The sequence below is a fragment of the Pimephales promelas genome, chromosome 15 (assembly GCF_988280905.1).
Source record: "Pimephales promelas chromosome 15, fPimPro1.hap1.1, whole genome shotgun sequence".
NCBI lineage: Eukaryota > Metazoa > Chordata > Actinopteri > Cypriniformes > Leuciscidae > Pimephales > Pimephales promelas.
In genome coordinates, this window is record NC_142783.1 from 18,725,353 (window position 1) to 18,742,115 (window position 16,763).

General features: G+C 38.5%; 1 protein-coding gene across 1 annotated transcript in view; it reads right to left on the minus strand.

Moving 5' to 3' along the window:
• Positions 1-259: 259 nt before the first annotated feature.
• Positions 260-16,763, minus strand: part of fmn2a (formin 2a) — a 35,714-nt gene continuing 19,210 nt past the window's right edge. Inside the window, exons 8-17 of the mRNA XM_039670764.2 lie at positions 15,916-16,007; positions 15,689-15,818; positions 15,419-15,565; positions 14,020-14,079; positions 13,333-13,453; positions 10,615-10,707; positions 5,947-5,998; positions 5,290-5,439; positions 5,122-5,203; positions 260-1,158 (exon numbers count right to left, since the gene is read on the minus strand). Coding sequence (XP_039526698.2) covers positions 1,132-1,158; positions 5,122-5,203; positions 5,290-5,439; positions 5,947-5,998; positions 10,615-10,707; positions 13,333-13,453; positions 14,020-14,079; positions 15,419-15,565; positions 15,689-15,818; positions 15,916-16,007 — 954 coding nt within the window. The 3' untranslated portion in view covers positions 260-1,131. The remainder of the gene's footprint in view (positions 1,159-5,121; positions 5,204-5,289; positions 5,440-5,946; positions 5,999-10,614; positions 10,708-13,332; positions 13,454-14,019; positions 14,080-15,418; positions 15,566-15,688; positions 15,819-15,915; positions 16,008-16,763) is intronic.

Sequence of the window (16,763 nt, forward strand, 5' to 3'; positions counted from 1 at the left end):
GACAAATCAACCATAGAAAATCTATGAATATATATAAATATATATGTAAAATATAAAATGAACATCTTCTACAAAAATAAATCTATTATTTCACATTACAATACAACTTTTGTGTTGTTTGTGTTGTTCTGTGTTGTTTGTAATTATCTTCTACAAATTCCTCCATAAGGAAACGACATCACATAATTCACATGCAGCTGCTCCATTTCATTTCTTAACCATGTAGCACATACATAAATAACAACGAAATGATCACACATGAAATACAAAGCTGTCAGCTTTAATTTAAAATACATTTTGGTAAATCTGAAAGGTTATTGCACACAGTGAACTGATAACAGCTACACACACACACACACACACACACACACACACGCACACACACACACACACACACACACACACACACACACACACACAATAAAGAATGGCATTTGCATATGTTTTCAGCAACTTTTCATTAAACACCTCACAGTTCAGTCGTGACCGAGAAATTCACTACAAATCATACAATGGTGTGCAAATTTCATAGGTTGAAGTAAGTAAACGCATTTAGAGGGAACTATGGACACAGAATATTATCCAATTATAAATAGGTTGGTTTCTTCTGATGGCTCTTTCTCCTCCTGTATGATTTAAACCAAGACACACTGTTTAAGACTTTACACAGGTCAAAGTCGAACATTATATCTGAGAATTGGCATTTCTTTATGTATTTAGTTATTCCATTTTATTAAATGACAACAAAGTCAGCATTTCTTCATTGGTTGACCTGTATAAAATCTGCGATTTATCTGCTCTAGTTTATTAAATATTGTGGCTTTCTCCTAAAAATATGAGTGAAGTACGTATTTTATGGTATTTAAATACAGAGGGTAGATCTTTCAGTGCACTATATCATGGCCTAAAATATGACAATAAATGTGCATATTCATGTGTGGGCTTGATTTTCTAAGCATTTCTTTCATTAAGTTTATAAATAAATAGATACAATTCCGACCATATAATGCAAAGCCTTCAAATTGGCTCATGGCTATTACGTTTATGCAGAAGTAATTGTAAAATAAAAAAGAAAGGAGGAATAAAATAACGGGAAACAATGAGTTTTGTTCGAGTCGCCACAGCAGAATTTCACATCTTCTGTCCCAGCTTGGCTTTCTGAGTGAGAGAAGAAACAGAATAAGATCCTGGGGCTCATTCTTCGTACATTGCTTAAAACATCCGAGATCAAATGAGACATCTAAGATGATATCATCGTGCTAATCATGATCCGGCGAATTGGGTTCTTCAAACACTCCTGCCGGTTATGATTAGTATAGATGGATTGAGTTATCTGAGATAAATCAACTAGCTTGTCGCGACTGTTTCCCGAAACCAATTGTCGCAAAGTATCGTTCAACCACGTTGGTTTCGCACGTGGTGGAGTAATAACTACTTTTAATGAAACTGTTTGAGATCCAATTAACGCTAGATTTGTTAATATAAATTATTTTTAAAAGGCACTGTTAAATAAATGATTGTCTGTTTTTAAAAGCAACCAGGAAAAAGGCTGAGAAAAAAAATAACGATATTTCTGCGCAACCCGGTATCACAACAAGACGTGAAATAATCACGTTGGTCCACTTTGGAAAACGTGTAGATGTCACGGTTTAACCCCCTCAAACGTGAAACTTTCACGTTTGCGTTAGACCCTTCCAGAGCTGAGATATTTAGATATTAACGGCATAAATGCTATGTGAGATCGCAATATCTCAGCTCTGGAAGGGTCTAGAGCATTGATCATCAACTGGCGGCCCGCCAAGCGGTTCGATCCGGCCCGCGACTGGATTCCAAAATTGTGAGGATCAAAGAGAGAATACGAAGAGTTTGATTCCAAAACGCGATAAACGCCATTTAAAAAAAAAAACAAAAACAATGAGTTAATCTGACTTTTCAATACCGACCAGATACAAAACAATGTTTAATTTAAATGTTTTATTTCCAAACCGCGACAAACATCAGTCTCCCTTTTCTGCAAATTGCAACATATCCGCTTGCCCAATCACAATGCACCATTCCACGCAATGTAAACAGTAACGGCAGCGCTTTAACTACACCCGGCTTCCTAGGTTTTCTCTATTTTGTCCTTTCGATCAACAAACAAAAAAATGAATAATTTTGACAGCATTGGTGAACCTGCGGAGGGTAGGCTAAGCCATTCTGCAAGGGTGAACGTGACATCGCAATCGAATCATTTACGTGAGGAGAAGAATTCATCGTAAGAAGATGAGGCACTCGGGAGGAGGAAATACCGGCTGTTGCTTGTTCTCACACGACAGCATCAAACGTCTGTCACGCTGACACACTGACCCCAGGGATCTTTTGAAAAACTTTCAGTTGTTTTATTCAAAGTCAACAAAAACCGAGCAGGACCAAGCCATTTTACAGCTGATCCCCGTCAAAAAAGCTCAGCGGCGACATCCCAAGGTTGACAAAAGCGAGATGCAGAAGTAACGTTAGATCATGGTTAATAAATCATAATTCATGATGATGTGCTCATCTTAGTTAATGTTTTAATTAAGGTGTTGTTCATCCATGAAGTCATGAATGAAAAAAGTTGAACTGTTAAAAAAACGTTGTTAGTTGATGATATTAATGTATGAATGAATGCATAATTCATGCATGATTCATTTATCCATGAATTCATGATAATTTATGACACATACACTTAAAGAGTTACCGAATATTGTTATATTAAAGCAATGGATTTCTAGTGTGCACAAAGAAATTCAATGTGTATAAAATTTTATTTTGATTAATTGCATTTTGAAAAAAAAATGGATTTATTGCATTTTGGGGAAAAAACAATCTGTTTTTATGATAAATCTTTGAAAATCAAAACCTGGATTTAATTTTTTATTGATATTATAACCTACAAATGCTATGTGAAATTTTGAAACAGAAAATAGTGGTTTTCATCTTCCCATTTTCTAGCTAAAGAAAACACAGTTTTATTCATCAAAATGGATTTAAAGCGTTTTGGAACCAAACTCTTCATATGTAGGCCTATTCTAGGTGAGAGGAACCTGACTCATAAAGGCCTTCAGTTTTGTAATGAAAAGGAAAAAGTATTAACAATAAACATAAATTATAATGTTATACCAAAAATTGATTTTTTTAAATTTAATTTTTATTTAAGGGTCTGGCCCCCAGGAAGACTGTCTGGTAAAATTCTGGCCCTCTGACAAATATAGTTGATGACCCCTGGTCTAGAGCCATTTTTGCACTCAGATTGGAGAAACTTACTTTTTCGCACAAAAAAAAAAACAAACAAAAAAAAAAACAACAAAAAAAACGAAAGGGGTACCACTGTCATTTTTTTTTTTCGGGTCGAAATTTTGAGTTGCTCTGTTCTTCTTGAAACTCTGGATTATGACAGAGGGCCATGGGACTTAGACCTAAGTGCTAAAATGGAGGCTCTAGACCCTTCCAGAGCTGAGATATTGAGATCCCACGTAGCATTTATGCCACTATAAATATCTCAATATCTCAGCTCTGGAAGGGTCTAGAGCCTCCATTTTTGCACTCAGTTCTAAGTCCCATGGCCCTCTATCGGAATCCAGAGTTTCAAGAAGATTGGAGAAACTTATTTTTTCGCACAAAAAAAACAAACAAACAACAACAAAAAAAAACAAAAAACGAAAGGGTCGAAATGAGGCTCTAACACATTCCAGTGGAGAGATACCCGGATGTTAACCTATTTTAAAAGTACATTACAAATGCAGTGAACACATGTCTCCTAATCTGTAAGTAGTAAGGTGCTAACCTATGGCTCTGAAGTTAGAGTTTCTTCCCGTTGCTAAGCAACTAGGTCGAGTATTTAAAAGGTTATGGTTATCACGGTTAACGTGGTTTAATGTCGATGTAATACATTGTTTTAGCGTACCTTTTGCCTAAACGAGGAGCTGGGGGACGCCGGAAAAATAGACGTTTTACTCATTAGGCTACTTCATTGAAAACGTGACATTTAAGGCCTCATTATGCTGCGTCAACTCCACGGCGTAGCTACGTCGTCACTGTTACGGCGTTGTGGCCGTTTTATACTTCTGCGTTAGGTTGTGGTGCATCGCGGTGCATTTCGCCGCCAGAACGCTAGGGGGGTTCGCGAATCTCTTTGGTTCCGTGCGCCGCGAGCGAAAGAGAGAGAATGTTGTTGTTTTTGCAGCTGCCAGCTGGAGCTAATCGACGTTGAATAAAAAGACGACACAAACTTTATCCCCACAGAATCAACACGGATGTCCAGGGCCCGTTCCACCCATAGACAATAAAATAAAGGTTCCACCCGAGCTGCCATAACGATACCTGTTCGAAATGACTTGAAGGATTTTTTTCAGTCTCCACATGGAACTGTGCTATGCAGGAAAATGTGTCCCGTGGCAGACTTGGTTAGTACTGTATTATCAATGATGTAACCGTGAACATTGTATTGAAAATAAACAACAAACTGTTTTTCAAAACAAACGTTGATTTATTGATTGATTGAAGTTTATTGCGAGCAAAAAAGAAAGAAAAGAATATAGACATATATATTCACAATGAAATAAAAAAAACAGTTTATTTTTAGATTAATTCTTTATTTACTTTCTTTATAAGAGTATTATAATTATCAGAACAAGGGTGCAAATGTTAAAAATAGCGCTAATAGCGGGAGGGGCAAATCGGAAAAGCTACACTCCTGAAATTATGTATAATCTGACGCAAACATGTAAGTTTCACGTTTGAGGGGGTTAAACCGTGACATCTACACCTTTTGCATAGTGGACCAACGTGATTATTTCACGTCTTGTCGTGATACCGGGTTGCGCGCTGCACTAAAGGACTTCCTGTATCAGCCGCGATCTAATCCAGCTAACATGAAATAAGCTGCTCGCGAGCTTTTTCAAGCTGACAGACCAGTTGCTATGACAGCAAGTCCAAGAACCAAACAATCCAAGATCATGGCAAATCGCCAACAATCAAATCCAGCTAACTGAGTTAGCGACGCACCAAGAACGGGCCTCAGGTTGCAATTAAAATTTACACTGTTAGTACCTATGTTATTCATTCTTTGTGATGTGAATTGAGGGATTTTGAAAGACTTACTATTCCTGATGCATGTTTAGGTTTTATGTTGTAGTTAGCCTTCTCTCGTGCTTGTTTGAAGGTCTCTTCTGCGGCTTTCAACCTAAAATAATATGCCAGTGAAATTCAATATATTACAGTGAAGCAATTAAGCAAACACAACGACAAAAGAGGCATAATATTCCTCACCGCTCCTGCAGTAGGTATTTATTCTCTCTCTTCCACAGCTCCTTAAAATCTGATGAAAACTCGTGCCACACTGTGAAGAATGTGCTCGGTGAAACCTCTTTCTCTCCCGCCTTAGGCTTGACCGAGAAAAACACGCTCAGCTCCACAAAACTGGAAAGTATACAAGGAAAAGCATGACACTATGAACAAAATATTACAAAATAAGATTAGAAAGTTTACACTGAGGAATTGTGAAATTGATCGGCTTACTTCAAGCATGTGAAATGTGAAATTTTAGCTTATAAAAATAATGCTCTTACATAAAGAATGACAAGTGTAATTTCTTTTCGCCCACAGCAATCTTTTGGTATGCATAAGTCTAGTACTTGGAAGAAACTGCAACATTCAGACAATGAACACCAAGTCCTTTAAAATTAATTGATGTGTCAAATTTGCTCTCTTTTTTTCCACTCCTAGATCCAAGTTTTTAAAGGAGACAATCTACTAACTGTCAATCAATCTCAGTGGATTGCACTATTAGTACGAGGGGTATGGGAAAAGCAGAGTTTGTAAAAGAGAGCGACAGAGAGGTGGATGATAAACACACACTCCAATATGACACACAATAAGTGAACAAGACACTTGGCACGATAAACTTAAAAAAGTATGATAACTTACATTCTCTGCGTGTCAGCGAGATGTTTTTCCTGGAGCTCCAGCTCTGTTTTGGCTATGGGAATAAAAATTGGACAGAGACATTGTAAATGCGACACTGTCTATTGTAAAGTACTGCTTGTCACTGAATGACACAGCTTATCATAAGAAGGTTATCAGAGATTTGTTCCAGTTTTAAACACACATACTCCAACATGATTTTATTTCAGTCAAAGTGAGAGCTGATTTACGTGAGATTGAGCACATACATGTATGTATAGGTCCTTGCAAGTTAGGAACTTTATGACAAGCATAAACCCTCAAAATCTGATTACACATAAGCCAGTCCAACGCATTCTCATCCTAGGGCATCATCTGGCTGACACTTTTGACAATGCACATGGCACCCTTTAGCGTCAATATAACACGCTTCGATTATGGGTAGGTTTAGGTCTGGGGTAGTGTTAGGGTTAGACCACTAGGAGGCGCCTTCTGGCCTATATATATCTGTGTCTCATATTGATGCTAAAGAGTGCCATGTGCGTCGGATGTTGACACATTGTCAAAAGCGTCAGTTAGATGTTAGAGACTGGGCTGGCCAGTTATAATTCGCGGACATCAAATTTCAAGGAGCAAATTGATGTTAAATCAGATTTGCAAATGTTCTCAGCATTTCATGAGGTATAGTTTGACTGCAGATGGAGAAGCTGGTCTCTGAAGGAGTTACCGTTGTAATGCCAATGACACTTCATTTACTTCTGCTTGGAGAGTCTCCTGGGATCCACTAATAAATTGAATGACGAGCCCATGGTGTTCTTACACATTTTCATACCACTCACCACTACAGTTCTGAGGAACAAGAGTATCCCCAAAACACAGATCACTTCAGTTTCCACCTCTTCTGTCCCCAACATGAGATCTACAATTCATTAAACTGACTTAAAATATTGCATCTGTGCTTCAAAAAACGTCAGTAATTATTATTAGTAGTAGTGGTGATCGTTAGGTCAATTTCAACTATTACTGCTGCTCATACTTGCGGGTTGAAGATACAGAATGATCAGACACATTCAAAGTGTCACCTTTTGGTGTGCAACTCTTCCAACACAGTTTGTGTTATGGACATAAAACAAAAAGATACCTGAAATTGAGTTGTTGAGGAAATAACAAAATTACTTTTACTAAGCGATTTATTGTCTAGTAGAGAATTAAACTGGTAAACAATTTATTAGAACTACATGTACATTGAGAAGGGACTCGAGCCATATCTTGGTACCAGAATATTATACAGGTTTGGGCCATAAGCAATCATCCAGAATACTCTTGCAAACACCTGTAAGTACCCTAGCAAATGGGAACACCCTAGAATCCAAATAGCAACACCCTGGCAACTACCCAGACCAACTAGAAATCTCTAACAACCACATCAGAAGCATCTAACAATCACATAACAACATCCTGCAACTATGTAGAAATCCCTATCAACCACTTGGTAACCCCTTAGAAACCACATAGCAACTACCCAGATCAACTAGAAAGCCCAAACAGCCACTTCAGAAGCATCTAACAACCACATAACAACATCCTGCAACTAAGTAGAATCCTTATGACATCAACCACTTGGTAAACCTTTAAAAACCACATAGCAACACCCTGGCAACCACCCACACCACCTTTTCATTGAAATTTTAGCATGGACCACTTCAGCATGGACCCCTTTTTCTTACAAAAAAGATACCATGGTATCACCATGTTTTTTTGCACAAGAACCATATAAAAAAAACTTGCAATCTCACACCATAACTGTACCATGCTAATCCCAGTACTTCTTTTGTAAAGAAGCATGGTCTAATTATACTAAAATAGTTCGTTTAGCTATTGTACAATTGTGCTGTGCAAATCTGCTGTACCTTTAAATGCATTATCACATTGCTTCTCAGTGACCAGGGCAGCGGAAATGGTACAGAATTAAACATGGTATCAGTAGAACGAGCGTAGACCAAACAGCACAGAGACAGTCTCTATCGCTCATTCACATATACGCACTCGTGTCTCGCTCAGTTTTTTCTTCCTCTCCTCCTTTCTGTAGTTAATTTCATGCTCTGAAAAATAAACAGTAGTGGTTGAAGCGCTGGAGCCAGAGACTGTTATGTACTCTCCTGGAGTTTCAAAATCACACAAATAACAAAAAATAAGACCAGGTCTTTTTCTCCCCCCGATCCCCGTTCTGTCTGTTTCCCTTACTGGAGGCAGTATGGAGGGTTGAAGGGGGTCTTTCCGTGGTCATGTCACCCACCTAAGAGCTCAGTGAAGGAGACCCATGAGTCTCCAGATCAAACGGGTAGAGATGAGAAGGGGGACGTTCAGCGAGGACCCCACCCTGCTACCCCTGCCGCCAGAGCACATGTGGTTTTGTTACCATGACCAATTTGAATACAAAGAAAGAGAGACGGCAACATTTTTAGCATTTACTAAAGCCTGTATTGAAGCAGAGAATGAAAAATAGAGTTATAGAGAGACGTCGACCAAGTTGAGCGATGGAAAAAGGAGGTTTTGCCATGGCAATTGAAACGATTGGATTGTGAAAGAAGAAAAGAGGCCAGTGTAACGTTGATGGGAATAAAGTGCCGACAGAAACATTCTTCAGTGCTACACACAGATCAGGCAGGTTGACTCAGACACGCTTAGAAGAAATAAACAAGAGAACAGAAACCACTTCAAATAGAGAAGGATCGAAGCCGGGATGGAGAATAGAGAAGGCAAATAAACAAGATGGAGAGATAATAACCATAATAAAACACAATTGCCAGATTGTTCAGCTCTTCTTCATCAGAGAAACAAAATACTGAAAGGGTTGAATCAGAGATTAACACGTTGGGGCGTTGAAAATAATAAAATTAAGGACTCTCGCTTTTCTTGTCATTAGCTTTACACAAATAATGCTGGAGTGGTCGGGTCTAGGTTAGGTCAGATGTATTTCCCAGAATCCTTGTCGGCTCCCAGAGGCCGTCACAGAGCCTCAGTCACATTTATTTCTCAGTACCTCATCTGTCCTCTCACACAGGGTCATTGTACATACATCCCATCATCATTCACAAAACACTTTAATTGTTTCCCAGGGTGATGTCTGTAAAAGAATATTTGCATGACTCCTCTGTAATAAAACTGACACATTCGGACGAGGGAGTCGTGACACTTTATTTAAACAGGCAATGAAAAACAAAATATCGCAATGTCAGTAGTATGCCCTAGGGAAGGGGAAATTAAGCCTCATGAAGCAATGAGGCTTTCCCCTGACGGTTCCGGGAAAAGATTCAAAGCTTTGCGAATGTCGAGAACAGCGTCATCTGGTGCTTATTTAAAATAAAGCAGCCAGAAGCCTGTGTAAGAAGCTCTCAGATGAAGCAACCACAACATACTCCTAGTTTCAAGGTTAAGTGGACAAATAAAAGCCTTACATGTTTCTGTTTGATTTGCCAATTAAAAAAAATCCTTTACCCATTAAAGTGTGACAATGAAATATAGAATGGGCTTATATGATTCAATAATATCTACAGTAGGCCTACTATCTCTCTCTCTCTTCACACACACACACACACACATATAGTGAATAAGGGCATTGTGTGATTGGATCATCTGTTATTAAATGTGCTTATGACACTCGGCAGTGAAAGTGCTTATGTAACTAGGAATGACAGAAAGGTGATAAAGTTTTTAATTATTTTTTATAAAGAAATAACAGCTGTTTCACAGTGTTGGAGTCTATTTCTCCTCTTAGACAGTACTTCCCCAGCCTTAGAGAACACTCTTTCACATGACCCAGAGGAGGCCAGGGTACAAGGAAACGATATCAGAAGTGGCATTTGAGCTTTGTTTGTGTTGGTTTACAGGACTGTCCAACAGACTGTCCAAAGGTTTCCACTTCAGAAGTGTGAGGAGAAAAAAAAAATGATTGGATGTGACTGAACATAAGACACACCAATGGCCAACAATTATAAAATACAACAATAAAATAGACCTATAAGTCAAATTTTAAATAATAAATAATTTTTTTTTTTTTTTTTTTAGAAATGCATAGGCTACATACATTGGAAGCTATTAGCTCAAAATATTCCCAAAGAGGGAAAGTCTTCCTTTTTTTTTTTTTGGTCTGTTGCCAAACAAACCCTTCACCAAACACCAACACCCTATCCCCTCACCCCTAAGTCCACCCTATCCCCAGAAAACAATAATAATACCTAAAAAAAAAAAAAAAAAACACCAAAAATGTAACGATTTTAGAAAAACAAAATGACACAACAACAAAAAAGAATAAGTAGTTTTGGTTATTTAAATGTAATGTATTGATTAACTTTCAAAGTGCAGCACTCTCCTCACAAACCCATCAACCAGACTGAGCCAAAATGACTCATTAATTATTGTAAGATCTGTGGTTCGAGCCTTCTAACACCCAAAGCGAAAAACGCACGGGATTGGCCAGAAACTGAGGGTTCATTTGTCATCGATCACATGACTTTGGAAACCAATACACACCCCGATAGAGGCTTCAATAGAAATTGCGAAATTTGTCATAGTCATAGACATAGTCATAGTTACAACAAACTGTTACAAAAGTCATACTTGATTCAAATGGCACATCCTCAAAACAATAGCCGTCTGTATAGGGCCTATGTTTGCTGTTGTGTTTTTTACCTCTAGTGAGAAATTCTTCCATTTTGTCCTTAAAGGGCTGCAGGTGCTCCTCAGACGAGACATTACACACCTTTTCTGTTTCTGCTGAACAGGCTGTAAAATAAAGTAGAGCAGGAAGACAGATGTGAGAAAGAAACAAACAAAACCAATCATGGAACTGAAGAACAGCTTATTTTAAACACGGAAAACATCTTGTTAGGCTACACCACTACTAGCCACTTAAATAACTCTCATAAAACACATTTTTGAAATGCACTAATGACCTCAAGTATTTGTATACAAACTGTAATATACAGTAGTAAACCTTGTTAAAAAAAGCTAACAGGGAACGTTCTCAGAACTTTGGCTAACGTTGTGGAAAGTTTCTCTTAAAACACATTTTCTTCCAGAATGTGCGCTCACTGTTACATGGTCTTTAATGAAGTTCTCAAAACGTTAACATTATTTATACATGGAACGTTTTAGTTGGACATTCGTCTAAACAGTAAAAAGTAAAATTCTCAAAATGTTTGCAAAATGATTAAATGTAATGTTCCCTTAATGTTTGCATAACCAAGAAAAAAGTTTTTAAAACATTGAAAAAAAAAACTGCAAATGTTATAACATTTAGAGAACATTCAGAAAACAGTGTTTTCATAGCCTAATGGGAACCTTAGTAAAACGTTCTTAGAACATATATTTGTTAGCATTGAGCACATCAATGGTCCCAGCATATGGCCAACATTTTCTGGACAATTAGTCTTCACCGATTAAACTGCTAAGACCAGAAACAAACTAGCATTAAAAGCAGCTACCATTGATTTTAATTAGCATGATGTTACATTCCAGCCTTCTGCTTCATCTTCCTGTACTTCACAGATCAGAAAAAAAGAAAAATGTGCTATTTGTGACCTGTGCTTAAAGATGCTAATGAATCCCATTTCATTAACCTTTCCTTCGCTTCAGTTCTGTACACCTAGAGTCTTACAACAGCCTGATGAAAGGCTTCACCGTGTCACACTCCATCACTACATTCGGTGATGGATCACAGGCTTGCATGCCAATCAGTGCAATGCAAACACACACATGCTAATGTCCCTGCCAGCTGGATCACGGGCTTTGTGAAAGCGAAGACCTGCCGGGCCGCCTGCATAACTCTGTGCCCCTTCCAGCTGTCAGTGTCGCACATCTGCTGTAGCGCTTAGCTTAGCTTGCTAATGTAGTGATGATCCATTTATTGTATGAACCTGGCGTAAGAGAGAAGCCATGCTTATTGGGCCATGGGGAGATTTCAGGGACGTGAACTGTTAAGGAAGCACAGAACATTGCCAGAGGAGAAATATTTGCCTGCGTTAAACAAATGTAGGCTTAATCTGTTCACCAGGTGTACGCCAAAACCATTTAGCTAAGCATACAAGCTCTGGAAAAGTACATTTAAAATTTATCAACCACATGTATAGTGGGCCTAACTAATAAGCTTTTGAAAGATTAACAATGCAAATTGCTGACTAGGGATTCAAGCTAAGACACGCAAAAATATGGCTAACAGCAGGGGCGAAGTTAATCGGATGTATAGCAATGCATCAAAGCGGCCATCCTTCAATCGAAATTTCCATGAGCCAAATGCAAATCCATCAGATATGTTTGCTCAAGTGCAACTCAAAATACTCGGACATTATTATTTGTGTGAGGTAGACAATCTCACTCCGGATTAATGATTGATTGTAAATGTGTTTTTGATGTGTTTCAGTGTTCTATTTTGACCACATCAACATCCACCAGTGTTTTTTCAAACCAACAAGCCAAACATGCCAACAGTGGAATGTGAGTACTTCCACATCTGTGTGTGTGTGTGTGTGTGTTTGGGTTGGCAATGAAAATGTTTGCAGGGATTTAAACGCAGCTTTGAGCATGTAATCGGATTCTTACACCTCATTCACACTCGGTCGTGCACTTAAGCTGGGTCATGCAACCTTTGACTTGCGGCACAAAGCTGAACCAATCTCACTAACCTCCTGAAGACCCTGGTAAATTGCTTTACTGATCAGGGAGCAAAGCAGACAGTTCTTAAGTGGCAGTTTAAGCCCTCTACCTGCCCTCAAGTTTCTTTTTAAAAGCACCAGAACATATCCTAAAAATAGGGAACGAAAGAGGATCTGAAATGTATTTATACAGTTACTGAGTAATTCAAAGTAATTTAGTTTATTTAAACAAATATCTTGATCAAAATCTTGAGCTGATTTATATTGTAATCACTAACTTTTAATTCTGTTACCAGAACATTTTGCTAAATGTTTTGAACTGTAGTGTATACATAGGTTTGTTCACCTGCAGAAACCTGGAGTTAAGTGCTTTAGGCCTGTAAGAACAGGTAAGACCCCTAGGAAAAGTGCTGTAAATGACCCCTCTCTCATTTTATTTACTTTAACAAACCACATTTGCAGTATTGATCATTGTGGCAGCCAGCTGGGGGCTCAATAAAAACAGCCATTGGAAAATCAATGAGCCTTCTAAAGGAGAACACGGGTCACTGGTGCTGATGTACTGTATACAAACTAAACATGTCTCTGTGTTTTTGTATATGCACACTTGTATGCGAGTTCTTGTTTGTCTGTATGCCCATGTGTTGTGTCCACATGTGTTTGCATGTATTGTATGTGATCTCATGTATATGAATGGAAGTGTGTGTAAAAGCATATGTGTATTCATTTGTTTACTCTGTGCGTGTCCACGTCTCACCATTCAGATCTTTCCGTAGCTTGCGGAGGTCACGTTGAAAATCCTCAAACTTCATCTGCGACGCCTGAAACAGATCCTGAGGCTCTGGAAGTGGGTACACGCATGTTTCTTTACCTGCATCCTGACACACAAACAATGGAAACAAGCACAATCATACAGATGTTGTGTTTATGAGATCATATCTGTATACCGTTAGGTTGATTTGAAAAATAATTGAATGCGAAATCTGTCCAAATGGTTTGGAGTGTAAAGATCATTTTGATTCCAAAAACAATGAAAACATCAAACACAACAAATCAATCTCAATAGTGCTCCGTCTGTCAGAGATCACAGCCACTCGCGTAGACATGCACACATATGCGCTCTTGTTATTCGCCTGAACGCCAGAAGGACTTCAACAACCTGTGGATCATATTTTGTCAATTTGGACATGGCAATCACAACATCTGGACTGACTGCTGACGGTATTTACAATACAGCCCTTTTAATCTGCGTCCAAAAAGGGCATCAAGCAATCAAAGGGCTCTGCTCGTTCAGAGCAGCCGTTTGTCTATATGGTGAACGGAAAGAAAGGCAAATCAAAGTGATGAAACCAAAAACAAAGGCACATTTTTGTCTAATGTGATTCTAAGGGACCAGGGGGGTCTGTTAGTCGAGCCAATGAAATAAACAGCTGGTCGAACCTACCTCATCAAAATGTCGCAGATAGTAAGCAACTATGTAGGACAGGAGGCTCTGAGAATTATCCTGATGGAGCGAGAGGAGACGAGAGATGGAAATAAACACAGGAGAATAATCATTTTTCATGTTTTGGGATTGTATACACTCGTTTAGCTCAAAGCGGTTGTGAATAAGAGGCCAGACCTGGTTGGCCATAATGTGAGCGCTTGCTCACGTGCACATGTGTGCAGACACACAGAACACATGAAATGTGGATATAGGCTATTGCAATACTTGACACTACTGTATAGACTGCTCATTTGTGAGTGATATTGCCAAATATCCAAATATGCACAGCCATGATGTTGACCAGCAAAATTGTAACTTAAAGTGATAGTTCACCTAAGATTAAAATTCTTTCATCATTGAATCATCCGCATTACCTTGAAACCTGTATTACTGACATATCTATGTAGTTAGTGGTGGCCAAAATGATTAGAATACCTGACAGATCTGAAAACATTGACCTTTTTTGCCTCCAAAACATGACTTCATTTCATAATGTTAATGAAATATGAAAATGGTTGCTCTGAGCACAACAAATATCAGATGAAGTGAGTCGTACTGTTTTTATCCACTTTAAACTTTAATATTTGGTATGTCCAATTTTTGCAGCAATTAAAGCAGCACATCTCTCTTGCACAGTGTCAATATGAAGAGTTCAGATGCAAAAGCCTCTAAGTGCCATTTGAAATTTTCTTCTAAAATGATCATTTTTATCAAGCTTGTATATTTAAGTTCAGTAATTTCACTTAAATGGCAAAGTGAAATTACTGAACTTAAATATACAAGCTTGATAAAAATTACCATTCTAGAAGAAAATTTCAAATGGCATTTAGAGGCTTTTGTATCTGAATTCTTCATATATTTCCTGAGAACTTCAACACTAATGTTATCCCATGCCTTCTGCAACTGAGGCCAAAAGGTATCCTTTGAATGTACAATAGATATGTCCAGTTTATTTTCCAACTCGCCACAAATTTGCTCGTTGGGGTTGAGGTCTGGACTTTAGTGGAGCCAGTCCATCATTTTTAATGTTCCAGCAGATTCCTTCTGTCGCAGGTAGTTTCGGCAATAGTAAGAAGAATGTTTAGGGTCATTGTCCTCTTGGAAAATAACAACTGAAACCTCTTAAATATGCCAAGAGTTCTAATAATTTTGGCCACCACTGCATAATATAGTATATATAAATATATTTATTTTTTTCCATACAATGAAAGTCAATGGGATCCAATATTAAAACCCTAATGATTTTCATCATATGGGCAAAAACAGACAGAAACATTCTTCTTTTGTGTGCCACAGAAGCAAGTCATACACATGTTTGGAATGACATCAGGGTGAGTAAGTGGTGATATTTACTCACACTGCTCTTGACATCTTTTAACTTGGGCAGAATGTCAAGGGTAAATCCGTCTGCTTGTCCTCTGCTTCGGTTGCCCCCGTTCATAATGTTCCCGAATGCTAGAACCAAACCTAGAATTTGCAGGACGGCTTGGCCTGACTGTAGAGCCTGTAAACAGAGAAGAGAACGATGATGAAGCACATGTGTTTTCTTCACTGCTTTCCATCTGACCTTTCAACTTGAAATATATGTAAGTGCAATCTGACTAGTGTGCTTCACGTTCTTTCTCACCATACAGACTCTTAGCAGTGTTTCTAGTTTACGCCGAACTGATGTAACACACTCCGTGAAGCTGGCCTGGAAGAGAATACAGAACACCCTCTCTGAGAACTGAGGAACCTCTGACAACTGCAGAAGAAACCTGATAGAGACAAACACAAAGAGACAGGGAGGCAAATTAATGATACAAGGAGAATAAGTGGATGGATGGATGGATAGATAGACTGATTTATACATACTGTTCAGGCTTGTCCAGTGGTTTTGCATTTTCTTTGTTTTTTGAAGACTTGAAATGTTTCTCAATCTGATCCATCTCTTCTTTTTGAGCTCTCTGTCAGGTTGACAAAAGGATATAATGAAAGTACACTGAGAGAGGGAAAATGTGATTTCAAAATGGGAAAATACATGTACAGTATATACTTCACAGTCACACATGTGTGTTGCTTTGAACCCAACATACAAAGTGTGATCCTCACAGCAGACAGTGAAAAAGAGAATAGAGAGAAAAAGCAGGAGAGAGGAAAGTGGGGATATACTGTGTGTGTGTGTGTGTGTGTGTGTGTGTGTGTGTGTGTGTGTGTGTGTGTGTGTGTGTGTGTGTGTGTGTGTGTGTGTGTGTGTGTGTGTGTGTGTGTGTGTGTGTGTGTGTGTGTGTGTGTGTGTGAGTGAGTGAGGGGGTGTTCTGTGGTTTCGGTTGAAGGAGTCAGAGACAGCGTGGAGTCTCGCACACTAAAGAGAAACAACCTCAACATTTAAACTCAACAATACTGCCTCAAGCTACAGAGGGAACGGGTGGGTGGGTTAGAGGAAAAACATAGGGATGGATGGAAGGAAAGATAGTTTTCAGCAGAAAGTTACTGCACAAAACAATTCTACACAAACACATAACTTCATTGTTATTTGTTATTGCTACACTAAGAGACTTTTGGCCCTCTAGTGGTTGAAAATGAAAGTGCATACGTCTTGTGGAAGAACATTGTTTTGGTCCTGCTTATACACATGAATACAGGATGTCATATCAGAGCAGATGGACAAAAAAAAAAAGTTTTTTTGTAAGTTTTACAACCAGTTATTCCACGGAGGCTTG